The sequence below is a fragment of the Callithrix jacchus genome, chromosome 9 (genome assembly GCF_049354715.1).
Source record: "Callithrix jacchus isolate 240 chromosome 9, calJac240_pri, whole genome shotgun sequence".
In the NCBI taxonomy this organism is placed as follows: Eukaryota; Metazoa; Chordata; class Mammalia; order Primates; family Cebidae; genus Callithrix; species Callithrix jacchus.
In genome coordinates, this window is record NC_133510.1 from 105,146,630 (window position 1) to 105,174,519 (window position 27,890).

Genomic DNA, 27,890 nt, shown 5'->3' on the forward strand with positions numbered 1-27,890 from the left:
TGGGCCAACATCTGTTATTTTCTGCTTTTTTTGGTAGTGGCAATCCTAAATGTGAGGTGGCCTCTCATTGTGGTTTTGATTTTTATTTCTTTAATGATTAGTGATGTGGAACATCTTTTCATATGCCTGTTGGCCATTCATATACCTTCTTTGGAGAAATGTTTATTGAAGTCTTTTTGAATCATTTTTAAATTGGATTATTTATTTTGTTGTGGTTGGGCTCTGGAAGTGTTTTTTTTTTTTTTTTTTTTTTTTTTAAGATGCACTCTTTTTTTTTTTAAGAGTCTCACTCTGTGGCCAGAGAGTAATGGCGCGATCTCAGCTCACTGCAACCTCCGCCTCCTGCATTCAAGCAATTCTCCTGTCTCAGCCTCCTGAGTAGATGGGACTACAGGCATGCGCCAACACATCCAGTTAACTTTTTCTATTTTTAGTAGAGATGGGGTTTCACTATGTTGGCCAGGATAGTCTCGATCTCCTGACCTTGTGATCCACCAACCTTGGCCTCCCAAAGTGCTCGGAATACAGGTGTGAGCCACTGTGTCCAGCCCTGGAAGTTTTTTCTACAAATTCCGGATATTAAGCCCTTGTCAGGTATATGGTTTGCAAATATTTTCTCCCATTCTGTGGGTTGCCTTTTGACTCTGCTGACTTTCCTTGCAATGTACTAGTTTTAAAGTTTGATGTAGTCTCATTTGGTCTATTTTTGCTTTTGTTGCCTGTGCTTCTGGTGTCAAATCTAAGAAATAACTGCCAAATCTAATGTCATAAAGCCTTTCACAGCTGTTTTCATTTAGTAGTTTTATAATTTCCATTCTTATGTTTAGGTCCCACTTTGAGTTCATTTGTATGAGGTCCAATTTTATTATTCTGCATGATATTCAGTTTATCCAATATCATTTCTTAAAGAGACTATCCTTTTCCCCATTGTATAGTCTTGGAACCTTTGTTAAAGATCATCTGATGGCTATGTGAGGGTTTTTTCCTAAGGGTTCCAATCTGTTCTATTGATCTACATATTTATGTTTATGCCAGTACCACACTATTTTGATTACTGTATAGCACTGCAATAAAGTTTGAAAAAAAGAAGTGTCAGACCTTCAGCTTTCTCAAGATTGTTTTTGCTCATTTGGGATCCTTTGAGATTTCATATGAATTTTAGGATGGTTTTTCTGTTTCTGTAAAAAGTGCCACTGAGATTGATAAGGACTCCATTGAATCTGTAGTGCTTTGGTAGCACAGACACTTTAACACTATGAAATCTTTCAATCCATGAACATAGGATGTCTTTCTATTTATTTGTGTCTTTCTTTCTGCAATGTTTTGTAGAATGAAAATATTCTGTAGTTCTCAGTCTTTGGCTTCATTGGTTGTCTACTGAGGGTTCATATGAAAGGGATACTGTGTATTATATTAGCATATAGTTTATTTTGTACCTCTATATATTTATACAGTGCATAAGAGTGCATGGTTGGGTGCAGTGGTTCATGCCTATAACCATAGCACTTTGGGAGGCCAAAGTGGTTGCGCTGCTTTAGCCCAGGTGTTCCAGACCAGCCTGGGCAATATGGCAAAACCCCATTTCTACATAAAAAAAAAGAATCAAAAATACAAAATTAGTTGGGTGCAGTGGCATGCACCTGTAGTGCCAGCCACCTGAGACTGAGGTAGGACAATTTCTTGAGCCTAGGAGGTGGAGATTGCAGTGAGCCGAGATCACACCATTGCACTTCAGTCTGGGTGACAGGAGTGAAACCCTATCTTAACAACAACAAGAATTCTACAACATCTTTAGCAACTTGAAAAGTGCCCTCAGGTCAGGCGCAGTGGCTCCCATCTGTAATCCCAGCACTTCAGTGGCCAAGGCGGATGGATCACTTGAGGTCAGGAGTTTGAGACCAGCCTAGCCAACAAGGTGAAACTCCAACTCTACTAAAAATACAAAAATTAGCTGGGTGTAGTGGTGCATGCCTTTAATTCCAGCTACTTGGAAGGCTGAGGCAGGAGAATCATTTGAACCTGGAAGGTGGAGGCTGCAGTAATCTGAGACCATGCCATTGCACTCAGCCTGGGCAACAGAGCAAGACTCTATCTCAAAAAAAAAAAAAAAAAAAAAAAAAAAGCTGTTTGCTGCTTTGGCTTTTTTTTAAATTTGAGAATCCATTGATGAACTACTGAAAAACATGTCTTAAATGTTTAAAAGTACAATAATACTCTAGCCTTTAGCAGGTATAAGTATATCAGCTTTTTTAGGTATAAAAGTAGTATCTTATTTAATCTGATCTATTTGAAGAAATAGAAAAACTAAGGATTATGGATAACAGAAGAGGGCAAATACTAAGGTAGGTATGTAACAATATTTCTAACATCTCTTGTTGACCTGGCTAAAATGAAGATAATTTTTAAAATCTATCCTTTTACGCTTTTAAGAAAACTTTTTAAATTAAATTAAAGTGCTGCTTTAGTATATACTTCTACACTTTTATTATTGAAGAATCCCACTGATACCTTAATTTTAAACAACTGCCTCCAAAACTGTGATAATAAATTTCTGCTGTTATGCCATGTTTGTGGCAATTTGTTATGGCAACCCTAGGAAATAAGTACACCATCATAAATCGTATACAGATATGTGACTATTTCATTAAATAGCTTATCAGATGTTGTGTATCAACTTATCCCCTAAAAATCTGACAAATTTTCACAAGTAGATTTTCATTTGATTAACCAGGTTAGCCTACTATTGCCTCTACTACTTCTTAGCTATGCAAATTGAAGATGGCATTTAACTGTTCAGAGTGCAGCTTCCTCCTCAATAAAGAAGACTGGATTAGTTTACTTCGAATGCCCTTTGTATTAATAAATGAAAGCACTCTATCGATCCCATTTAAAAGTGCATATATACATTCTTATCATTACTTTCATTTAACCTAATGAATACCTACATTTAATTAACAATGAATTATAAAAAAATAGTTGCTTTAATTTGGGACATTACAGGTCAAGTAAAAAGGAAAAAGAAACAGGGAGAGCCAAAACCTAACCAGGTCCACTTTGTGGTCCTGATGGTGAAAGCAGTCCACAGAACTAACGTTTATGCTTTATGGGATAATCATAGAGACTGACTCTCCTGCTCTTAAAGCCTGAATCTTTTATTTGTCTTCTCTGAGTTCCTTTCTCAGGAAACTGTCCCTCAGGCCTCCCAGATAGTATAAAGGAACTAAAACTTACCAGATATTGCTTCCGGACAATGAGACGTACAAAGAGGAGCTGGTATGACTCCTTCTGAAACTATTCCAAACATTCCAAAAAGAGGGAATCCTTCCCAAATCATTTGATGAGACCAACATCATCCTGATACCAAAACCCGGCAGAGACTCAACAAGAAAAGAAAGCTTCAGGCCAATATCCATGATGAACATAGATGCAAAAATCTTCAATAAAATACTGGCAAACCGATTGCAACAGTACATCAAAAAGCTTATCCATCATGATTAAGTAGGCTTCATTCCGGGGAAGCAAGGCTGGTTCAACATTCGCAAGTCTATAAAAGTAATTCACCACATAAACAGAACCAAAGACAAAAACCACATGATTATCTCAATAGATGCAGAGAAGGCCTTCGACAAAATTCAACAACTAAAGACTCAGGAAACTAGGTACCAGTGGAACATATCTCAAAATAATAAAAGCTATTTATGACAAACCCACAGCCAATATCATACTGAATGGGCAAAAACTGGAACCATTCCCTTTGAAATCTGACACTAGACAAGGATGCCCTCTCTCACCATTCCTATTCAATATAGTATTGGAAGTTCTAGCCAGAGCAATGAGGCAAGAAAAAGAAATAAAGGGTATTCAAACAGGAAAGGAGGAAGTCAAATTATCTCTATTTGTAGATGACACGATTATATATTAAGAAGATCAGCCCAAAATCTCCTTGAACTGATAAACAACTTCAGCAAAGTCTCAGGGTAAAAAATCAATGTGCAGAAATCACAAGCATTCCTATACACCAATAACAGACTAACAGAGAGTTAAATCATGAGCAAACTCCCATTCACAATTGCTACAGAGAAAAATAAATACCTAGGAAGACAACTAACAAAGGATGTGAAGGACCTCTTCAAGGAGAACTACAAATTATTGCTCAAGGAAATAAGAGAGGACACAAACAGATGGAAAAACATTCCATGGTCATGGTTAGGAAGAACCAATATTGAGAAAATGGCCATACTGCCCAAAGTAATTTATAGATTCAGTGCTATCCCCATCAAGCTACCATTGACCTTCTTTACCAGAGCTGGAAAAAACCATTTTAAATTTCATATGGAACCAAAAAAGACCTCACATAGCCAAGAGAATCCTAAGCCAAAAAAAAAAAAAAAAAAAAAAGCTGGAGGCATCATGCTACCTGACTTCAAACTATACTATAAGTCTACAGTAACCAAAACAGCATGGTACTGGTACCAAAACAGAGATATAGACCAATGGAACAGAACAGAGGCCTCAGAAGTAATGCCACACATCTACAATCATCTGACCTCTGACAAACCTGACAAAAGGAAGCAATGGGAAAAGGATTTCCTATTCAATAAGTGCTGTTGGCAAAACTGGCTAGCCATATGCAGAAAGCTGAAACTGGATCCCTTTCTTACACCTTATACTAAAATTAAATCACGATGGATTAAAGATTTAAATGAAACACCTAATACCATAAAAGCCAAAGAAGAAAACCTAGGCAATACCATTCAGGACAGGCATGGGCAAGGACTTTATGACTAAAACACCAAAAGCAATGGCAACAAAAGCCAAAATAGACAAATGGGATTTAATTAAACTCCAGAGCTTCTGCACAGCAAAAAAACAAAACAACAAACTATCATTAGAGTGAACCAGCAACCAACAGAATGGGAAAAATTTTTGCAATCTACCCATCTGACAAAGGGCTAATATGCAGAATCTACAAAGAACTAAAAAAGATTTACAAGAAACAAACAAACAAACACATTCAAAAGTGGGCAAAGGACATGAACAGAAGGACATCAATCTACCCATCTGACAAAGGGCTAATATGCAGAACCTACAAAGAACTAAAAAAGATTTACAAGAAACAAACAAACAAACACATTCAAAAGAAGGCAAAGGACATCAAAAGAAGACATAAGCATATGAAAAAATGTTCATCATCACTCGTCATTAGAGAAATGCAAATCAAAACCACACTGAGATACCATCTCACATCAGTTAGAATGGTGATCATTAAAAAATCTGGAGACAACAGATGCTGGAGAGGATGTGGAGAAATAGGAACACTTTTACACTGTTGGTGGGGGTGCAAATTAGTTCAACCATTGTGGAAGACATTGTGATTCCTCAAGGATCTAGAAATAGAAATTCCATTTGACCCAGCAATCCCATTACTGGGTATATATCTGAAGGATTATAAATCGTTCTATTATAAAGACACATGGACATGTATGTTCACTGTGGGACTGTTTACAATAGCAAAGACCTGGAACCAACCCAAATGCCCATCAATGATAGACAGGACAAGGAAAATGTGGCACCTATACTTCATGGAATACTATGCAGCCATAAAAAATGATGAGTTTGTGTCCTTTGTAGGGACATGGATGAATCTGGAAACCATCATTCTCAGCAAACTGACACAAGAACAGAAAATGAAACACCGCATGTTCTCAGTCATAGGCAGGTGTTGAACAATGAGAACACATGGACACAGGGAGGGAAGCATCACACACTGGGGTCTGTTGGAAGGGACAGCGGGAGGTAGGGAGGTTGGAAAGGGAAATCATGGGGAGAAATGCCAGAAATAGGTGATGGGGGGATGGAGGCAGCAAACCACATTGCCATATATGTACCTGTGCAACAATCCTGCATGATCTGCATAGGTACCTCAGAACCTAAAGTACAATATATATAAATATATATATATAAAATCATGAGTTCATTCAGTGCAGGGTCTGGATCTTTTAAGAGATACAAAATTATCTCCAGAAGAAAGCAGATTTTAGATAAATGTCCACTTCTAAACTCAATGTTATTCCAACAACAACAAAAAAAGTTCATAAGCAGGCAAAATTAAGCTATATTGCTAAGGGATGCATCAATAACTCACAAAACTACAAAAAAAGGCAAGGTAACGATTATCCTAATAATTTTGAAAATGATAGCCTTTAAGGGGAAAGAAGGTTGATTGGAGAGGGATACACTGGCAACCTCAAGGGCTAGTGACGTCCTATCTCTTGATCTCTGTGATTACATGAGTGTTTACTTTGCAATAAACATGTTAAAATGCACATACTCTGTGATGGATAATATTAGGATTGAAGGATACAAAGTATTCGTTCTTGGTTTATCTGGGTGCGGCCAGAAGAGATTAACATTTGAGTCAGTGGACTGGGAGGGGAAGACACACCCACATTGTGGGTGGGCACAATCCAACTGACTGCCAGCGCAGCTAGCCATAAAAAAGACAGAAGAAGGTGGAAGGAGCTGACTTGCTGAGTCTTCCGGTCTTCATCTTTCTCCTGTGTTGGATGCTTCCTGCCCTTGACCATCAAACTCAAGTTCTTCAGCTTCTGGAGTCTTAGACGTACAGCAGTGGTTTGCCAGGGGCTCTTGGGCCTTAGTCCACAGACTGAAGGCTGCACTGTTGGCTTCCCTACTTGTGATGTTCTGGGACTCAGACTTGCTCCTCAGCTTGCAGACGGTTTATTGTGGGACTTCTCCTTGTGATTGTGTGAGTCCATACTCCTTAATAAACTCCCCTTCATGTATACATCTGTCCTGTTAGTTCTGTCCCTCTAGAGAGCCCTAATACATACTGTATGTACTTTTAAGCATGTATGCTATATTTTATACATGCAAATAAAGGGTAAGAAAAACTGTAAAACACAGCTTATTCTACCTAATTCTTTTTCCTTTGAATTTGTCTTGTTCTTCGGGTATTCATTATCTCTTTACTCATAGGAAACTCTAGATAAATTTGCCACAATATCACTCATGTTGAGGGTCTCCTACAGATTTCCTCAGTTATAGGATAATGAAATCATAAAACTTTCTTCAAAATGTCATCTCTAAAACAGATAAAAGGTATTCTGGAAGCTGTTAAAAGAAATATCCCAACTAAAAGGGTATGTAAAAGGTTATTAATGCAAAATCAGGCCAAGTTCAGTAAAAATGTCAGCAAACAAAGAAAGAGTTACAGCAATCAAAGAAAACTTACTTTAAAAGATAATTAATACTTTTTTTTAAAAATTTTTTATTGCATTTTAGGTTTTGGGGTACATGAGCAGAACATGCAAGACAGTTGCGTAGGTACACACATGGCAGTGTGTATTGCTTCCTTTCTCCCCTTCACCCATATTTGGCATTTCTCCCCAGGCTATCCCTCCCCACCTCCCCCTCCCACTGGCCCTCCCTTTCCCCCCAATAGACCCCAGTGTTTAGTACTCCCCTTTCTGTGTCCATGTGTTCTCATTTTTCATCACCCACCTATGAGTGAGAATATGCGGTGTTTCGTTTTCTGTTCTTGTGTCAGTTTGCTGAGGATGATGTTCTCCAGATTCATCCATGTCCCTACAAATGACACGAACTCATCATTTCTGATTGCTGCATAATATTCCATGGTGTATATGTGCCACATTTTTCCAATCCAGTCTATTATCAATGGGCATTTGGGTTGATTCCAGGTCTTTGCTATTGTAAACAGTGCTGCAATGAACATTCGTGTACATGCGTCCTTATAGTAGAATGATTTATAGTCCTTTGGATATATACCCAGTAATGGGATTGCTGGGTCAAATGCAATTTCTATTTCTAAGGCCTTGTGGAATCGCCACACTGTCTTCCACAATGGTTGAACTAATTTACACTCCCACCAACAGCGTAAAAGTGTTCCTTTTCCTCCACATCCTCTCCAGCATCTGTTGTCTCCAGATTTTTTAATGATCGCCATTCTGACTAGCGTGAGATGGTATCTCAATGTGGTTTTGATTTGCATCTCTCTGATGACCAGTGACGATGAGCATTTTTTCATATGATTGTTGGCCTCATATATGTCTTCTTTCGTAAAGTATCTGTTCATATCCTTTGCCCACTTTTGAATGGGCTTGTTTTTTTCCTGTAAATCTATTTGCGTTCTTTGTAAATTCTGGATATCAGCCCTTTGTCAGATGGGTAGACTGCAAAAATTTTTTCCCATTCTGTTGGTTGCCGATTCACTCTAGTGACTGTTTCTTTTGTCGTGCAGAAGCTGTAGAGTTTCATTAGGTCCCATTTGTCTATTTTGGCTTTTGTTGCCAATGCTTTTGGTGTTTTGTTCATGAAGTCCTTGCCTACTCCTACGTCCTGGTAGTTTTGCCTAGATTTCCTTCTAGGGTTTTTATCATGCCAGGTGTTATGTTTAAGTCTTTAATCCATCTGGAGTTAATTTTAGTGTAAGGTGTCAGGAAGGGGTCCAGTTTCTGCTTTCTGCACATGGCTAGCCAGTTTTCCCAACACCATTTGTTAAACAGGGAATCCTTTCCCCATTGCTTGTTTTTGTCAGGTTTATCAAAGATTGTATAGTTGTAGATATGTTGTGTTGCCTCTGGTGCCTCTGTTTTGTTCCATTGGTCTATATCTCTGTTTTGGTACCAGTACCATGCTGTTTTGATTACTGTAGCCTTGTAGTATAGTTTGAAATCCGGTAGTGTGATGCCCCCTGCTGTGTTCTTTTTGCTTAGAATTGACTTGGCTATGCGGGCTCTCTTTTGGATAATTAATACTCTTAATAGGATTTAAATAAAACCAAACAAACCAACCCACAAAACTTTATAGCCAGCCTTGTGTTGCCCCACTTTTCTTTGAATCCTTGCTGTTGTAGGGATATTTAGGTCCTTTAATTGAACCAGAAAACCTCAGAGAGCTGAAATAAGATAAATAATGAATCCTCTAGCCACTGTGCAAGAAAAGCAAGTAAGGACAGAAAGAGCAGAAAGGCAGAGAGAAAGAGAATTTAAGGCAACTACATGCTAATCATAAGCCATCATGAAGGGTTTCTAAATGTAAGATAAAAACTAACGATGGTAAGAGAGATGCTGAGTTATACCTTAGTCATGGTGATGGACTACTATTTTAGAATATTACTAAAAAAGTAAAGTTAAAAAAAGTATAGAGAGTTACTAAGTATAATCACAATTATGTACAACTATGTATAAAAAATGGAAAGAGTATTGGGAGCATAAATGGCATTCTTATCCTTTTTATTTTCTGTTTTCTAAATTTTATCTATTAAGCATTTATCATTTTTATAATAATAATTTATTTGAAAACAAGATTGTGCTGTCAGCTTGCTCTAAAAATAGTCTAAAATTAATGTCTTGCTAATGTCTTTTAAATTTGTTATTGTTATTTGTATAATTCCAAAAAGGACTTGAGACAGTTTACCGAAAACTAAGAAAAACAAACTAAACAAAAACACCCACCAGAAATGATCAAACACAGCGAATTCACTAAAAAGAGGATAGATAAACAAGTATTAAGCAACAAGGAGAGCACAGAACACAAGAGTTGAATATCCAGGTTAAAGAATGTATCACAAAACTTAACTCAAAACCAAGGGAAGACGACTGTTTCCACAGCTTTCAAAATTTAAAGAATCAAAGAGACTTTGCTCTTATTTGGGTCTGGATATTGTGACCAGTTTCTTTTAACATAAAAGGAAATGAACAGCACACCAGCTTTGGTAATGATATTATTACATATGCTGACAAAAGCTATTGTTAGATTATTCAAAATTAAGTTAACTAAATATTGGTAAAGGCTTTAGGAAAAAACATGCAACCTGAAAAAAAAAATCACACAAAGATTTCTAATAGAAGAAACAAATACACCAAAAAAGCATCAACATCATTAGTCATCATGGAAATGTCATTGCAGCATCAACCAGAATGGCTAAAACTAAAAAGAAACGCTAACCACAGTGGCTCACACCTGTAATCCTAACACTTTGGGAGGTCAAGAAGATGCGTGAACTGCTCAAGCCCAGGTGCTCGAGACCAGACTGGGTAACACAGTGAAACCCCATCACTGCAAAAAATACAAAAATTAGCTGGGAGTGGCAGCGCATGCCTGTAGTTCCAGCTACTTGGGAGGCTGAGGTGAGAGGCAGGGTTGAGGCTGAGACAAGGGAGGTTGAGGCTGCAGTGAGTCATAATCATGGGTCTGGATGGCAGCCTGAGTAATAGAGTGTGATTCTGTATCAGAAAAAAAAAAAAAAAAAAAAAAAAGAAAGAAAAGAAAAGAAAAAGAAAAAGAAAATAAAAAGATAGACAATAATAAATGTTGGGGTATAGGCCAGGTATGGTGGCTCACGCCTATCATCCCAGAACTTTGGGAGGCCGAGGGAGATGGATTGCCTGAGCTCAGGAGTTTGAGACCAGCCTGGGCAACATGGCAAATCCCTGTCTCTACAAAAAAATCCAAAAATTAGCCAGGCATGGTGATGTATGCCTATAGTCCCAGCTACTCAGGAGGCTGAGGTGGGAAGATGGCTTGAGCCTGGGAGGTAGAGATTGCAGTGAGTGGAGATGGTGTCACTGTACTGTAGCTTGGGTGATAGAGCTAGAACTTGTCTCAAAATGAATCAATGAGTGTTGGAGAGTAGGGAGACCACCCGTAGATGACTGGTGAACATATGAAATGGCAGAACCACTTTAGAAACTGGGACTTTCTTAAAATGTTAAACATACATCTACCCTGTGACTCAACAATTCTACTCCTAAGATAAATTAAACCATATAACCACTAAAAGCAGTATTCAGCAAAAAATAATAACTAAACACTGGAAACCGTATTGGTACCCATTGATAGAAGAATGAATAAACAGACTATCATCTATTGATACACTGCAATGGAGTACTACTTAAAATGCACTGGTATACATAACAATGTGGAAAAAATTCAAAAACACTGAGCCAGACACAAAAAAAATTCTGTATGATTCCACTCATATGAAGTTCTAGAATAGGCAAAACTGATTTCTGGTAATAGAATCCAGATCAACAGTTGCTTCTGTAGGGAATGGGGTACAGTGATTAACTGGAAGGGAATATGAAGTAACTTTCTTGGGGGACAAAAACACTGTGCATGAATAGAGTGTGGGTTATACAAACGTATGCATTTGTCAATACTGATCAAATTGTACCGTTAATACTGAGAATTTCAGAGTATCTAAATTATTCTTTAATTAAAAAAATTAAAGGATCAACTATCAGCATAATAGTTGATAACTTTTAGTTGCTAAGTATCTCTTACTAAAAGAAGACACATCTTTTAGATTTGACATTTGTGGAGACAAGGCTAGTGTTTTGTAACAAATCTTAAATAATGTAACATATTCTTGCCCCTGTAAAGAAGACTTCAGCAGGCATTGCCAGGACTTTTTTCTCGGAAAACCATCATTCTTTTTAAACACTTTCACAAAAACTGAAGTCCAAAGCCCAGAATTACAGATTTACATATTGTGAGACATGAAAATGTGATCTTAGTCTATGTGGGGTAAGGAAGGCTCATTAATGTCTCAACTGCTCATTAATGTCTTTTATTAAAAGAGTTGTAGTTTCAATAAAGTTGTGAATTAGTGAAGACTCTGTAAAAACCTTGATTCAGATGAAGCCCATGTAAAAAGCTGTGTAGTTTGGCTCAAACACATGGTCAAGTTATCATAGTCATGGCTGTATATTTAAATCACAAATTCAGATGATAAGCCTAAATTATTAAGTAATAGCAAATATAAAAATACCTAGTATCTTGGGTTGTGGAAAATGGAAATGGAGAAAAAAGTATCTATAATCAGACTTCAGATCATGTAACACAATCAAAATACATTAGTAAAGAATGCATTTGGTGCTGTTAAACTTACTTGATTATTGGAGGCAATGAATCAAGTCTAGTCTCTGGGCTCCAAGCTATACCGTCAACCCTGACTCCATGGTGAAATGTTCGAAGTGTTTTATACTGAATGCCTTGAACGTCTGCTTCTTCTTCCTAAGCACAGTAAAGATTTTAGTAAGTTATGAAAACAAACAGTATTATTTCATTAAAATGAATTTATCAGGAGGCTATGTGTATGCTTTTGAAAAATTTTGAGAATTAGTTCACTGAATTAAAAAAATCCAAACTTACCTTAGCCTCACAAAATAACTCTCTAAGGCAATTAGAAATAAATGATAAACATGTCCTACTTTATCTTATGAGGCATTTCATAATAAATTCAATGAAAATGGATTGCTTGTTGGGGTGTGGTGACTCACATCTATAATCTCAATATTTTGGGGGACTGAGGTGGAAGGACTGCTTAAGCTCAGGAGCTTGAGACCAGCCTGGGCAACATAGTGAGACCATGTCTCTACATTATAAAAAAAGAAAACAAAGAAAATGGAATGCTCTAAAGAATCAAAATATTCTAGTAAATAAATTACCAGAACTGGATTATCTACTGACAATATTAAAAATATATACTGAACATTCTGATTAAATGGAAAATACTTTGGGACCTTATGATGCCTCTAAGTCTTTATAATCAGTGTCAATGATTTCCATGTAGTATTACTTCTGGCATTATACGTGTGTAAGATGCTACAAATAATTCATCTGGACTATTATAGTCTATGAATAGTGAATATGTAAGAAATAATCTGGTTAATTTAGTTTTAGATATTTTATTCTGGGAATAAATGCTTAATAAACTTGGCTTATTTATCTAGTTCAGCTCTACAAAAATGATTTCAGTTTATTCTCACGGGAAGGTAAAAAAAAAATCAACTTTAAAAGTCAAGGCATCTAGCGCTGTAAATGGGGACAAAAACATGAAAAGCTCTTCCATTACAACATTGCAAAAATCCAAATACAAACAAGCAAATGAGTACCAAGGAATGCAGCTGTTATAAGGGCATCTGCCCACATGCAATGATTTAAAGTTTCAGTTTGCAAGAGAGAGGAGACAAATCCTAGTGCCTGCACAAGGAAGGATGCCAGATGACAGATCTCAGTATAGATCCAGGGCCCTTAAGGGGGAAGCAGGGAAAAAAAAAGACAAACAGAAAACCCTGCCATGCAAAATACCTACCATGAGTAAGGGAAGGATACTGAGGGGGCCTCAAAAGAATTGCTAATGTTCCATTTCTTAAACTAGGTAGCAGTTATATAGGGAACCATCTTATTATTCTTTATGCCTTTATGAATAATGTATATTTTCTATGCATTAAAATACTGCCCAGCACAATAGGAAAGGTAAAAAAGAAAAAAAAATCATAAAAATTTTTGTAATTTTAAAAATAAGTAAATCATCATTGTTATTTAAATCAATATCTGAACTGGGTCTAGAGACTAAAGCAAAATTTTCATGACAAATTTGTCCAAGGAATCTTGTGTATTAACCACAGGTTTTTCTTTTTTTATAAAGTGTACAAGATTTAAAATATCAGGAAAAAAAATACAGCAGGTGAAACTTGGTATTTAATGAAATACGTATGTCTATATTGATAGGAATTACTTGAAGGCCTGATCTAAGAATTCCATTCACCCAGAATCTAAATGCAAAGTTTTATAATGTATACTCGAATGAAATCCAAGTGGATATGCTGATTTTTCTAGGATAGCCTTTGGGATCCTAGTAAAGTCATTTTACAAATATATTACTCATCTTTCTCTACATAATTCAAATACCCTTTGAAAATAACTTTAAATTTCAGGTGAAGTTAGAGTTAACATGAAAAGGTTTTCTATAAATGAAATAATAGAAATACACTTATCAAGGAAAGAAAAACACTGTCAACTTTTATAATTCGTAATTTGTGTGTTATACAGCTCCAAAATAAGTTTAGGAGCCTAATCATAGCTGACTTCATAGTTTGGGTTATATCTATTCTTCCCAACTTGACAAATCAGTCTCTTAAAAATGAAGTTTTTATATGAAAATACACATCATCTTACTACTGAAACAATATTGTTGACAATCAGGTCCTATAATTTGTTACCCAAATTACATATGGAACTACTGGATGGTCATGGGGATAAAGAAGTCCCAGGTATGATATAGCTTGAGTTTTTTATGTTACCAGTGAAACTTCTTTTCCTGGCAGTACTGTTTGCACTGAGCCAACTAAAAGGCCAGGGTGTGTGTATGGTATAGGCAGAGGCAAATGTTATTTTGGATTTAGTTTGGGTATAAGCAGGAATGGTACAGGCAGGAAATTAAGAAACTTTGGAAAACTTACTGTATTACAAATGATTATACAAGCCTGCAGCATATTTGAGGTCGGGGCAAAGCCAGGTTGATGGAAGGGTTATTATAAGGGTTTGAAACTGGCTGGCCCTCCTACCACACCCATTTAAGTACAAATGCAGAATTTCAGTTAGTCAAGACTGTGAAGTTTCTCTAGTTCAATTCTTTCCCCTAATGCTTGAATCCCTAGGAGAGCATCTGATAAAAAGAGTTTATACAACCCCTCTCTGAACACTTCCAGTGAGAGGGAACTAGCTACTTCTATGGTAGCCACTAGCCAGTTATTCAATTGGGGGATAGCTCTAATTATTAGAAGAGTTCTTAAACTTAAGCCAAAATTTGTTTCCATGTAAATTCTATTCATTGTTCCATGTTCCATCTCTGGAACCCCACAAACTAAGTCTAATTGAATGATGGCAAATATCTGGCCATAGTTATCTTCCCTAGGTGAATACACACTGAGCAGCAGATTCAGCCTCAGCCTGAAAGCATTGTAAGCAACAACTCTGTTCATTCAAATAGAGGTAACAACATAAAATCCATTTACCTTTCTGAGTCTAATACCTCTTTCACAGTTTTAAACTTTAAGACACTACTCTGAAATTTATATTAAAATATATCCTCTGAATCCTAATATACTGCTGAGAACTAAAGAGTATTATTATCATAATATTAAAGATTATTGGCAATTTACAGAGGATGATACAGAGAGAACTGTGCTGTCTGATATGGCAGCCACGCAGGACCTTATGAAGCATGTGAAATGGGGCTAGCTGTATTTGATACGTGCACACTTTAAAAAGTGTAAAATACATACAAGATTTCTAAGTCTATTCAAAGGGTCTTCATTAGTGAATTGAGGCCTCTAGTAGAACTTGCATGAGAACACTGATTTAGGCAAGCACCTATGTCCATGCTCCTCTTAAGAAAGGTTTTTATAACATTTTTCTCATTGTACTGCTTTATATTGAAAATCTCCTTAAGGACATGGTCCATACTTTTTTCACTTCTTGGCACCCGGTATGCACTTAATGAATATTTGACAAATACATAACACCAGTTTAACGGCACTATCATTTAGAAGCTCATATTTCCATCATAATAAAAGGGACAGCATGAGATTCTGAAAAATGCTTTGTTGAAATTCAAATTCACTGTTTCTACAACATTTTCTAAATAGCCTTAAAATAAGGATTGTCTTTCTGACAGGAATGTGGAAATCTTTCCACTTAATTTACCTTTACTTATTTTCTCTCAAGAGGCATAAAATTGGGTGCAATGGAACTTGAAATTCTAGGACAAGAGAACAGTAATAATATTTAACAGTGTTTAGTTACATTAAAAAATAACTTCAAAGAAAAGCAGTAATTTATTTTGAAATGGACTTATTTAATTGTATTTCCAATGTCTGGTACAGAATATAATTTGTGTTTACTATTGTCCAAATTAATAAAAATCTAATTTTTTCCTTCGTAATGAGACCTACATTGTTAATCTCACAGGTATCAGGATCAACTGAGACAATACATGTGTCTGTAACCCAAAACAGAACAGAAATGTTTATACCAGTTCTTTTTTCCATTTTGTCATTTTCCTTCTCTTTCTCATCTTCTCCCTCTCTCATCTTTGCCTTTCCTTTTTCTTAATTTGTTCTCCATTGACTTTCTCTTTCAACATTTCTTAATCATGAGAAACATTTTTCAGTGTTTTCGAATACAATTTTATGTCCAGTTATTAATTTTAAGAGTAATGAATTAAAAAGTTAGTTTTACCTGTAGGGGCTGCTTTACTGTTTTGTGCATTGGTGGCTTCCATTAAAGAAATGGTTTTTCGTCAGGTCTTGAAATTTCAAGTACGTTACATTGTCTTAATCATATGACTTTTTATGATCCTAAACCGAGTCCATCTAAGGATGAGGGTCATATTTAGTCTAAAAGCTATTAATTTCTACATCAACCCAAAGAGACAGTATGGGATAGCCAAGAAGCTGTCATATTCTACTCAGACAGCAACAAAGTGAAATGTTAAATTCATATTTTCTCTTAGGATAAATATGACTATATCCCAATTTGTAAAGCTTTATATATTTATTGTACTATAAAATGCCAAATTGCATTTTTGATGTCAGAATACTCTAAGATACAGAATTGCCTTCTCAGTAAAGGAAGAAATAACTATAACAATATAATATCACTTCAGTGATAGTTATTTTAAATCTTTGAAAATTGTGCATTATAATTTGAGAAATACAGTTCTATTAATAATATTCAGATAAAGGATTAACAAGCTAGTCCTGAGGGTTGAACCTTCATTGTTCAAAGTCTCTCTTACAGGTAAAACTAGCTTTCCTCTCAGAAAGCATGATGTATGTACACCACAAAGCAATCTTACTTTGGTGATTAAATCTGAGAGTGTTACCACTGCCCATATCAATGACAACTAAAACATACATATGAATTACAATGTTGTCAGATGCCCTCTTGGAATTTTACATATGCTAAAATCGGAGCATTATTTTCCTCATGTTTACAGGAGAAGTTAAATATTTGATTCAAGGTTGCATAGCTAGTAAGAAGTAAAGCCAAGCAGGAGTGAACATGTAGGCATTCTGGTTCTAGAATTCATGCTCTTAATGGCAATGCTTAAATGCCTGCTCAATTAATATGGCCCATACTTTGTACACTCTGTATGCACAAACAATATGACAGCACACTAATAGGAAAGCTAAATGTTATAAAAACTATAAAATCTCCTGGAAGATCAATTTTCAGGCTCTGAATATTAGCTGACTTTGTGTGTCAAAGCAGAATGTAGAAAAACCATAATTAATTGGCTCTCATTTAAATTGTTTTTTTTTCCTGTACATACTAATGCTCAGTTAATCATGACCTTCAATTAGCAGAACATTCCACTAATGACCATGAGGCAAAAGAGAAGCCTTATACTATTCTTTTTCACTATCTATATAATGTTTACACAAATCTCAGGCACATATAACTGGGAACATCTTACTCTATGCGTGTTATCTCTGTTTAACATTCAAACTCAATATATTTTCAAAGTTTAGATTTGGTTTGTATAAATTCTTTTATCGGTGAAATAGCTTCACTGTCATTCAGTGCAGTTTTGTAGACTAACCTGAAACGTACACGTGCCAATGACAACATAATTATTGCCACCATATGCAATTAGGTTTCCTGAATCCCCAGTCTCAAAGGGATTAAATTCTACCACATGCACATAATCTTCACAATCCACAGTGTAGGCAGCATTTCTTGAGGCATCTTGCTTCATCTTGTATGCCAAAATTCAAGCAGTTGTAAAAATTAAATAGCCTTCTACTGGACAAGGTCACGAAACTGTGGATTACAGCACAGATACAATTAGAACAGTCAAAGTATCAGTCATTCCACAAATGCATCAAAATAAGGTTGTGGTGTTACAATGAGACAGAAAGCTCAAATGAAACATTTAAAGTACTTATCAAGGGAAAAGTACTTTATTAAATCTAGTTATTAATATTAATGATTCCACATTTGCTCCACAGCTCTTTTCCAAATCTGTGATTATAGCAGACAATAATACCATAAAGTTCTGTTTAGATTATCTAAAAGAAATAGTATTCCATATTAAGATGGAATAATTTTAATAGCAAATATGTTAATAGAAATTAATAACATTTGTGAAGCATTATTTGTAGGTGCCATATTAACCATTTTACTGACATGATTGATATCTGTACATACCTATAGGCAGGTACTACCTCTTGTCTCCATTTTGTAGATGGAGAAACTGAGGCTTCAGTAGGTTAACTTGCCAAGCTCATAAGCAGAGCCAGGATTTGCAAGAGTTCATTGTGTGTGGAGAACCAGTGCTAATGAAGAAAAACACAGCCTCCTGACTTGAAGGAGACCACAATTTTAGGGATAGGTATGATTCAACGTGAAAAGTACTATCATATAAACAGATACAAAATACAGGATCTGTTTTAAGGAGTGCCAAAATGTGTGATAAAAAATAATATTCAGGGGGCCGGGGAGAGGAAGAGCATCACGATAAATAGCTAATGCATGCGGAGCTTAATACCTAGGTGATGGGTTGGTAGGTGCAGCAAACCACCACAGCAAACGTTTACCTTTGTAATAAACCTGTACGTTCCACACATGTATCCCAGAACTTAAAATAAGTAAAAATAATATTCTTAAAACTAGGCACGAGACCTTAACTAACCTGTCAAGGACTAGTGTGCACTCTGGAAGTAGCATTCCCATATGAGAATGACGGGTTTTAGAGTTTTTGTTTTTTGTGTTTTAATTCGACACAAGGGTTTTCCTGAAAACAGTTGGGCTCAGTAACAAACCTATCAAGTACCTGAAGAATACTGAGAATCAGATGAGTCCCACCTGGAGACGCTTATAAACTAGTAATCTTAGGAATGGACATCCGGGACTGGAGACTTGTTAAGGGTGACCAGAAAGTGTTATGGACACGGAGGCAGAGAAGCGTAAGTGCAAGAGATTCGAGGTCAGGAAACTGTCCAGTTCCCACAACCACTGATAATTAAAGCAGTGCCCAAGGCCTCACCGTACACGTTGGGCAGGACTTGCCCCCGTAAAACTAGAAGGGCAGAGAAGAAGGGAGGAAACAAGATAAGTCCCTGCAATGAACCCCGACACCTCTACCAGGACCAGGTGAGTGCCACAAGACCCCGCTCCCTCCTCCCGGGGCCCGAGGTGGGACAGAAGAACTCCCGGGGATAGAGAGGCAGGGCGGGACGGCCGGCAAAAAGCCGTCGCTGCCTCGTGGACTCCCCGCTCGATACGCACCGCAGAGCGCCTGGAAGCGACCAGAGGCAAGCTGGTCTTCGATGCGGGCTGCCGCGACGCGCGCTGGCTTTGCTTCCGGGTCGGAGGGCGAGCGCAGCGATTGGCTTCCGAGGTCTCCCGCGAGGTTTGAAATGTACTCGTCTGCGGCTACGGCGGCGGCTGCACCTGAGGGGCGGTCCTTGGGGGATCTTTCTGCACACACTAGCTTGCGCCTTCGGGTCTTCCTGTAACCAGGTAAGTCTCGCGTTTGCCCCACCTGTCCTGTCGCATTTTTAAGCGGTGATTCAGGCTGTAGTTTTTGATGATGCTTTGCACAATAATACCTCGGTCGTAGCAAAGTGCCGTCGGACCGAGGTATCAAGGTGTAGTGACTTCGCCCTGGAACTCTGGTTGGGCTTGGGGGTGTAGGGGGAGTTCACAGTATCTAGCGATGGAATTGGAAGACTCTGAAGGTTCGTCTGCAGCTTGTAAGACAGGCCCATAGACGCCTGCTTAACTTCCATTAGTTAGGCAGGAAACCAGGGTTCTAGTCCCATGATGCACTCAGACTCCAACTTTCCCCTTCCTCAACTTTCCCCTACCCCCGATTAGTTAAAGCCTCCCAAGGAGCCTTTGGGACTTGCACTCTAACACTGATAATGACTTCGAGTGCCATTTTAAAATTGAGCACCTACTAAATGCCTGGCACTAGGTGGGTTATGTACTTGTTTTAAAAACATTTCATTATTCTATGAGGTAGGAATTCCCTTCCTGGTTTTTCAGGTGAAGAAACTTGTGCTCATCAAAATGTTAAATACCATAAATGGGGGAGCCTGGAAGCGAACCCTGTGGTATCTGACTTGCAAGTGTAGTTTTTTCAACCATTTCACACTGCCTGCCCGCTAACATTTTCTGTCTCACAGTTTGTGCTCTAGAGCAGCTTGGAATCCAATTTTTTAAAAAACAAGTGTTTATTATCGCTGCTGTCTTTTTCTACCTGTTTTTTATATGGTGAAGCCTGCCATTAAGAATGCTGGCATATTTATTGTCTCATTGACTCACAACGGACTGGAAGGTGAGTATTTCTGTGTGATGATGCCTCCACCTAGGCAACCATGGGTAAGGCTAACCGCTTAGGCTCCCACAGCCAGCTAGCTACAGGAAAAGCTGGGGCTAGACCAGGGGTTGGCAAACTAGCTGTGCTGCCTGTTTCTGTGCAGCCACCTCCTGAGCTAAGAATGAGTTTTACATGTTTATATAGTTGGGGAACAAAAATGAAAAGAATAATGTTTTGTGATTTGTAAAACTTACATGAAATTTAAATTTTACTGTCCATAAAAAAAGTTTTCTTGGAGCACAGCTATGCCCATTTGTTTGTTTATGTGTGTCAGCGGCTGTTTCCACACTACAGGTCATAGTGAGTAGTGTTATGCCTCAAATATTTACTGTTTTTTCCTTTCCAAAAAGTTAGCTGATCCCTGAATGAGATTCTTGGTTTTCTGTCACCCATGGTGATGCTTTCATACATATATATATATATTTCATACATATATATATGCATATATATATTTCACACATATATGCATATATATATTTCATATATATATTTCACACATATATATATGATGGAGTCTCGCTCTGTTGCCTAGGCTGGAGTGCAGTGGTGTGATATCAGCTCACTGCAACCTCCACCTCCCGGGTTCAAGCGATTCTCCTGTCTCAGCCTCCCGAGTAGCTAGAATTACTGATGCGTGCCACCACACCCAGCTAATTTTTAGTAGATGGGGTTTCACCATGTTGGCCAGGCTGGTCTCAAACTCCTAACCTCAGGTGACACACAAGCGTTGGCTTCCCAAAGTGCTAGTATTACAGGTGTGAACTACCATGCCTGGCCAATGCTGTTTTACTTTTAACTCAAAACAACTTAGAAACTCATAATGCATGATAATAGCTAATGTGCTTTTATGTGTGCCAGGCACTGGTCTAAAAGTTTTACTTCTGTTTATATTGTTTACTTGTCATAAAACCCTATGGGATCAGGTTTTCAATTTCATTATGAGGAAGCTGAGACAGGGAAAGGTGATGTAACTTGGCCAAGATCTCACAGCTAGTAAGTGGTGGAGCCACACTTCAGAATAGTCTAATTCCCAAGTGAGTCTTCATTCATAACAATCAAATCTCATAATACTACCTTTAAATAATACCAGTAAGTAATTTACTCCTACAAATTTATTTCATGCAAAGTTATGTCACTGAAGCTGTACTTCTTCACTTTTTTTTTCTTTCAAGAGATGAGGGTGATTTTTTGAAGAGAAATACAACACTCAGCTGTTTACTAGGAGATGCATTTATGTAAATAATTAATCTCTGATCTTCTATTGGTATCTTTAAGTTGCATCATAGATTGTGTCTATAATTTAATTATATTGCAAGTGGCATATATCTTTGTTCTTGATCGTACAAACCAAAGATGCCAGTAGACATCTGGGATTCTGTTTATGCCACATAAAAGTAGAAGAAATGGATAGCAGGAGTCAATGAATGGAATGAATACAGGAAAATACCTAAATAAGATGATGCCCATGTGAATATGTTGGAGACTTGGATACGTAAAAGAAAGTAGGAAAAAAATTTTAGCAGGCATGTCTGTAAACTCAGAGGAATTGGATGCCTCCACATTTCAGAATGGTCTAATTCCCAAGTGAGTCTTCATTCCTAGCAATTGAATCTCATAATGTTACCTTTAAATAATACCAGTAAGTAATTTACTCCTAAAGATTTATTTTAGGAGTAATACCCAGACTATATACCCATATACCATATATAAAACATTGGCACTACCTCCAATTATTTTGAAAGACTTTTGTGTGCATCGGGAGAAGTTATTTAGCATAATGCTTTAAGAACACAGCTTATAGAGTTAGACATCTTGGGTTTATGCTGTTTGTCCATTTATAAGCTGAGTGACATGGGATATTATTTTAGATAAAATGAGAGTAATAATACATCTGTCTTGTCAGACACTTATGAGAATTAAATGAGGTAATCAATATTAAGCCTACTGGCACCAAGTTGGCTTCTATTAGCTATTTTATTGGTTATGTAATACTGTGTACCAAACCACTTCAAAAGTTATCGTTTTAAAATAGCCATTTTCTTATGATTCTGTGGATCAGCAATTTGGGCAAGACACTGCTAGGTGATATTCTAGTGGTCACACAGAACACAATTCCTCCAGTAACAGGTTGTGACAACACATGTGAAATGTCTACTAGGGAAGCTTATTAGAGGTTCAGTGCCCAGGGTTTTTATTGGGGGCTGAACATAAAGGCATCCATTGTCTGACATGTACCAAAATTTCAGACTCAGAAGAAAAGTGAGTGTTTAGCATAAACTATATTGTTTGTATGAACAGTTTAGCACAGTGAGCCACTCTTACTGGAAACACTTCTGAAATCTAAGTGCCTGGACTGGACTCCAGCTTCAAAGAGGATAGCACTGAGGCCTATTGTGTTAATACTTAGGCAACACACCACTTAAGGCCTAAGCTCAGAACTCCCACAGCATCATTCTTGCCACATTCTGTTGGTTAAATCAAGTCACAAGGCTGGTCCATATTCAAAGGGGTAGAAAAATAGGCCACCTCTTTTGGGACAATATGGGATGGGAGGAAATTGGCTTTTTTTTTTTTGCAATCTATCAGATATTATCTATCTCAAAACAAATATACATATTTAAATACAGCTTTAGGTGTGTTTGTAATTACAAGTTTGCAATAAATTTGCATGTTGTGTGAATTTTCAGAACTAAAGGCTGGATTTTGTTCTTTCAAAAGGTTTGGCTTAAGAAACTAAAGGGGAGGAAAATATGATTGTGCAGAAATTGTATTATTTTATTTTCCTAAATTTAATTAAAAGCAATCTTGGTAAATATGAAATAACCTCTCATTCACTGGATATTTATCTCTATCTGTGCTTGCTTATACATGTTAAATGTTAATTTCCAGTTAACATAAGGTACTTTAACTTTGTATTCTGTCCTACTTTAAGATAATGGCTGTGCTTAATCAGAAGTCTGTCTTGGATATGATTAAAGAGTTTCGAAAGAATTGGCATGCTCTTTGTAACTCTGAGAGAACTACTGTATGTGGTGCAGACTCCATGCTGTTGGCATTGCAGCTTTCCATGGCGGAGAACAACAAGCAGGTTGGTAAACTATATTTAGGTTAACTTGTGTTTTTAAAGCAAAATTTCATTGTTGCCCGTTTGAATAAACTTAAGCCTAAGAATATTAATTTCTTAATATGTGCCCTTCTATGATAATACACCATTTTCACAAATGCCTCTATGTATCTGTGTCAAAATATTACAATCGAATTTGAAATGAATTATTTCAAAATTAAGCTCTTCCAATGTATAATTATACATGGGATATGCACATTCGATGTTTAATAGGAAGACTTAGGATAAACATGTAACCATTAGTATTGTGGTCAAATTATTTTTATGTAATAAGACTTCCTTTGTTCCCTAAACATTTAAAAACTACTGGCTCTTATACCCCAATTCTGGAAATACTCCTAATCTCCACTGAGATGCTGGAAACTGCCTTTAAAAAATCTCCATGCAGTGATTCTTACTTAGGTAGCTTGAGCCAAACTAGTGTTTGGAATTAAGCCCTAGCTAAGTATTCAGATGACGGAGGGATAATGTAGGATAGAGTGGTAAGGAAAGGGTTTGTAATATTAGATAGATTTTAGATTAGGAAGAGAAGGCTGTAGAGGAGGGATGATGAGGAAGGTTAGTTCAGAAGAAGGGTCCAGGGGAATCAAAGTCATAGTTTGAATTTGGTAAAGTTACTGACTTGACCAGAGAAGAGGATGTTTGAAGGGTAGAATTAGTTTCAATGTATCTACTAAAAATACAAAAATTAACTGGGCATGGTGGTGGACGCAGGTAATCCCAGCTACTCTAGTCATATCAGACTGCTACATTTTATTTATTGGTGGATCTTTAGACTAATGTTCTTTTGTGTTAGTTTTGCCTTGAAATGAAATGTTTGCACCGAGCAAGAGGTTCTTTAGGCTCCTTATTTAAGTAGTTACATGATAGACACATCTTTATCTTCCATGTGGCAGTTAGTTACATTTATGGGCCAGGCACACTGGATCATACCTGTAATTGCAGCACTCTGAAAGGCCAGGATGGGCAGATCGCTTCAGTCCAGAAGTTCTAGACCAGCCTGGGCAACATGGTAAAACCTTGTGTCTACAAAAAAATACAAAAATTAGCTGTGTGTGGTGGTATGCGCCTGTAGTCCCAGCTACTCGGGAGACTGAGGTGAGGATCACTTGAGCCTGGGAGGTTGAGGCTGCAGTGAGCCAAGATCATGCCAGTGCACTCTAGCCTGGGCAACAGAGTGAGACCCTGTCTCAAAAAAAAAAAAAAAAAAAAGAAAGAAAGAAAAGAATTTACATTCATGTCAGCAATGGAAGAGAGTACCATTTTTTTTTAACCCTCTTTCCATATTAGATGGCAAATTTTATTAGAAAAAAGTGGTATTTCATTTTAATTTTCCGGACAACTACCATGTTTAAAAATTTATTTAAATGTTTATTTGATCATTTAAGTATCTTTTTTTATAGCAGATATTCATTTTTAATAATGAAATAAACTATAAATAATCTAAATGTGTATCACCTGGAGTTTGGTTCTATATAGCATTGTAAATCACCAGTGGAACAGTATACAATAATTAAATAGTTTGGGTAGATGTGCATATATTAACATGGAAAAATACTCAAAACATATTGTTAATAAAACAGAGCAGTTTTGTATTATAGCTAAGAATAAATGCCCAGGAGTCAGTTGTCTTGGGTTCATAGCCTAGTTCAGCCTTTTGGCTGATGGCCTTAGACAAATCACTTAATTAAAAAAAAAATTTAGTTTTTTTAAATTGACAAAAAATTTTATTTATCATGTATAATATATTTTGAAATATGTACACATTGTAAAACGGCTTAACAGAGCAAATTAATATACATTACTTCACATTCTCAACACTTTTGTGGTGAGAACACTTAAAATGTATTCTCTGAACAGTTTTCAAAGATACAACACAGTGTTATTAACTATCAGCACCATGTTGTACAACAGATCTCTTAAAATCATTCCTCCTAACTGAAATTGTATATGCTTTGATGAGTATCTCCCCTTCCACCCAACCCATTGGGCCCCCACATCCCCTAGTAACCATCATTGTCTTTCTACTTCTGTAAGTTCTACTTTTTAACACACTACTTGTAAGTGAGATCATGTGGTATTTGTCTTTCTATGCCTGGCTTATTTCTCTTACTATAACGTTCTCCAGGTGCATCCATGTTGTTACAAATGTCAGGCTTCCCTCTTTTATAGGGCTGAATAGCATTCCATTGTGTATATATAGCACATTTTGTATCCATTCATAAACTGATGATTACTTAGGTTGATTCCATATCTTGACTTTTGTGAATAATGCAGCAATGGCCATAGGAGTACTGACCTCTCTCTACTATTATTTCATTTCTTTGGATATATACCCAGTATTGGGATTGCAGGATCATATGATAGCTTTTTTATTTTTTGAGAAACTTTTATACTGTAATGCTTATACTAATTACATTTCTACCAACAGTGTACAAGAGTTCCTTTTTTTTTCACATTTTAAAAAAAATTTTGTTTTTTCAATAATGGTCATTCTAAGAGGTGATAACTTATTGTGGTTTTTGTTTGCAGTTTTCTGATGATTAGTTATGTTGAGCATTTTTTTATATACCCCTAGGCAATTTGTGTGTCTTCTTTTGGGAAATGTCTATTCAGATCATTTGTTGAATTTTTAAAAATTATTTTTAAAATTTATTATTTAGAGACAGAGTCTCAATATGTTGCCCAGGCTGTACTTGTACTCTGAGGCTCAAGAATCCTCCTGCCTTAGCCTCCCAAGTAATTGAGACTGTAGGCATGTACCATTGCATCCTGCTTCTTTGCCCATTTTTTAAAATGGGGTTGTTTTCTTATTATTGAGTTTTTAAAATATATTTTGGATATTAATCTTTTTTCTAATAAATGATTTTGATGTATTTTCTCTTATTCCATAGGTTGTTTCTTCACTCTGTTGATAGTTTCTTTGGCTGTGCAGAAGCTTTTTAGTTTGATATAATCCCATTCATCTATTTTTGCTTTCGTTGTCTTTGCTTTTGGGTTTATGTCCAAAAAACCATTCCCTGGATAAGTGTCATGGAGTTTCTCCTCTATGGTTTTTTCTAGGACTTTTACAGTTTCAAATCTTAAATTTAAGCCTTTAATCCATATTGATATTCATTCTTCCTAGCCATGAGCATGGACAGCTGGGTATCCAGTTGTCCTGGCATTTATTGATTAGACTGTTCTTTCCCCATGAGCCATGAACATGGAATGTTTTTCCATTTGTTTGTGCCATCTCTTATTTCTTTTAATTGTAGAGATCTTTCTCCTCACTGGCTGACTGTATTTTCATGTATTTTATTCTTTTTATGGCAATTGTGAATGAGGTTACGTTCCTGATTTGCTTTTAGGCTTGACTACTGCCCAAAGCAATTTATAGATTCAATGCTATTCCTGTCAAATTACCAATGACATTATTCACAGAACTAGAAGAAGCTTTTTTAAAATTCATATGGAACCCAAAAAAGAGCCCAAATAGCTAAGGCTATTCTAAGCAAAAAGAAGAAAGCTGGTGGCATCACACTACCTGACTTCAAACTGTACTGAAGGGCTACAATAATCAAAGCAGCACGGTATTGGTACAAAAACAGACACATAAACCAATGGAACAGACTACAGAGCCCAGAAATAAGACCACACACCAACAACCATCTGATTTTCAACAAAGCTGATAAAAACAAGCAGTAGGGAAAGGATTCCCTATTCAATAAATGATGCTGAGATAACTGGCTAGCCATGTGCAGAAGATTGAAACCGGACCCTTCCTTACAGCACAGATAAAAACCAACTCAAGATGAATTAAAGACTTAAATGTAAAACCCAAAACTATAAAAACCCTGGAAGACAACCTAGGCAATATCATTCTGGTCATAGTCATGGGCAACAGTTTCACGATGAAGATGCCAAAAGCAATTGCAACAAATGCAAAAATTGACAAATAGGATCTAATTAAAGAGCTTCTACATAGCAAACAAAACTATCAACAGAGTAAATAGACAACATACAGCATGGGAGAAAATGTTTACAAACTATGGATCAGACAAAAGTCTTCTATTTAGCATCTATTGAGAACTTAAACAAATTTACAAGAGAAAAACAACCTCGTTGAGAAGTGGGCAAGGGGCTGGGCACAGTGGCTCATACCTGTAATCCCAGCACTTTGGGAGGCTGAGGTGGGTGGATCGCCTGAGGTCTGGAGTTTGAAACCAACCTGGCCAATATGGTGAAATCTATCTCTACTAAAAATATAAAAATTAGCCAGGCTATGGTGGCTCATGTCTGTAATCCTAGCTACTTGGGAGGCTCAGGTGGAAGAATCACTTGAACCTGGGAGGTGGAGGTTGCAGTGAGCCAAGATCATGCCACTGTACTCCAACCTGGGTGACAGTGACAGAGTGAGATCCTGTCTCAAAAAAAAGAAAAAAAGAGAGAAATAATTTATACAACAAACCCCCATGATATGAATTTACCTATATAACAAACCTGCACATGTATCCCTGAACTTAAAAGTTCGAAAGAAAAAAATCCGTTTTGAGTTAAGGATAA

The 27,890-nt window shown here is 36.8% G+C and overlaps 2 protein-coding genes across 12 annotated transcripts in view; one reads left to right on the forward strand and one right to left on the reverse strand.

The window, feature by feature from the left end:
• NUP37 (nucleoporin 37) overlaps positions 1-19,175 on the reverse strand; it is a 50,396-nt gene extending 31,221 nt beyond the window's left edge. For 2 of the 4 annotated variants that reach the window (XM_002752908.4, XM_078338116.1), the window contains exons 1-3: positions 19,126-19,175; positions 17,438-17,658; positions 11,936-12,060 (exon numbers count right to left, since the gene is read on the reverse strand). In XM_002752908.4, coding sequence (XP_002752954.1) covers positions 11,936-12,060; positions 17,438-17,593 — 281 coding nt within the window. In that variant the 5' untranslated portion in view covers positions 17,594-17,658; positions 19,126-19,175. Of the gene's footprint in view, positions 1-11,935; positions 12,061-15,865; positions 15,979-17,437; positions 17,660-18,529 lie in introns of those variants that run through there. The other 2 variants (XM_035257400.3, XM_054238788.2) reach the window with 2 other exon arrangements.
• Positions 19,176-19,253: 78 nt separating this feature from the next.
• PARPBP (PARP1 binding protein) overlaps positions 19,254-27,890 on the forward strand; it is a 68,269-nt gene continuing 59,632 nt past the window's right edge. For 7 of the 8 annotated variants that reach the window (XR_013522388.1, XR_013522387.1, XM_009004490.4 and 4 more), the window contains exons 1-2: positions 19,254-19,359; positions 23,154-23,309. Coding sequence is in view for 6 of the 8 variants with exons in the window: in XM_009004490.4 (XP_009002738.1) it covers positions 23,157-23,309 (153 nt within the window). In the remaining 2 variants the exon portion in view is untranslated. Of the gene's footprint in view, positions 19,360-20,121; positions 20,180-23,153; positions 23,310-27,890 lie in introns of all 8 variants that reach the window. The other variant, XM_035257397.3, reaches the window with a different exon arrangement.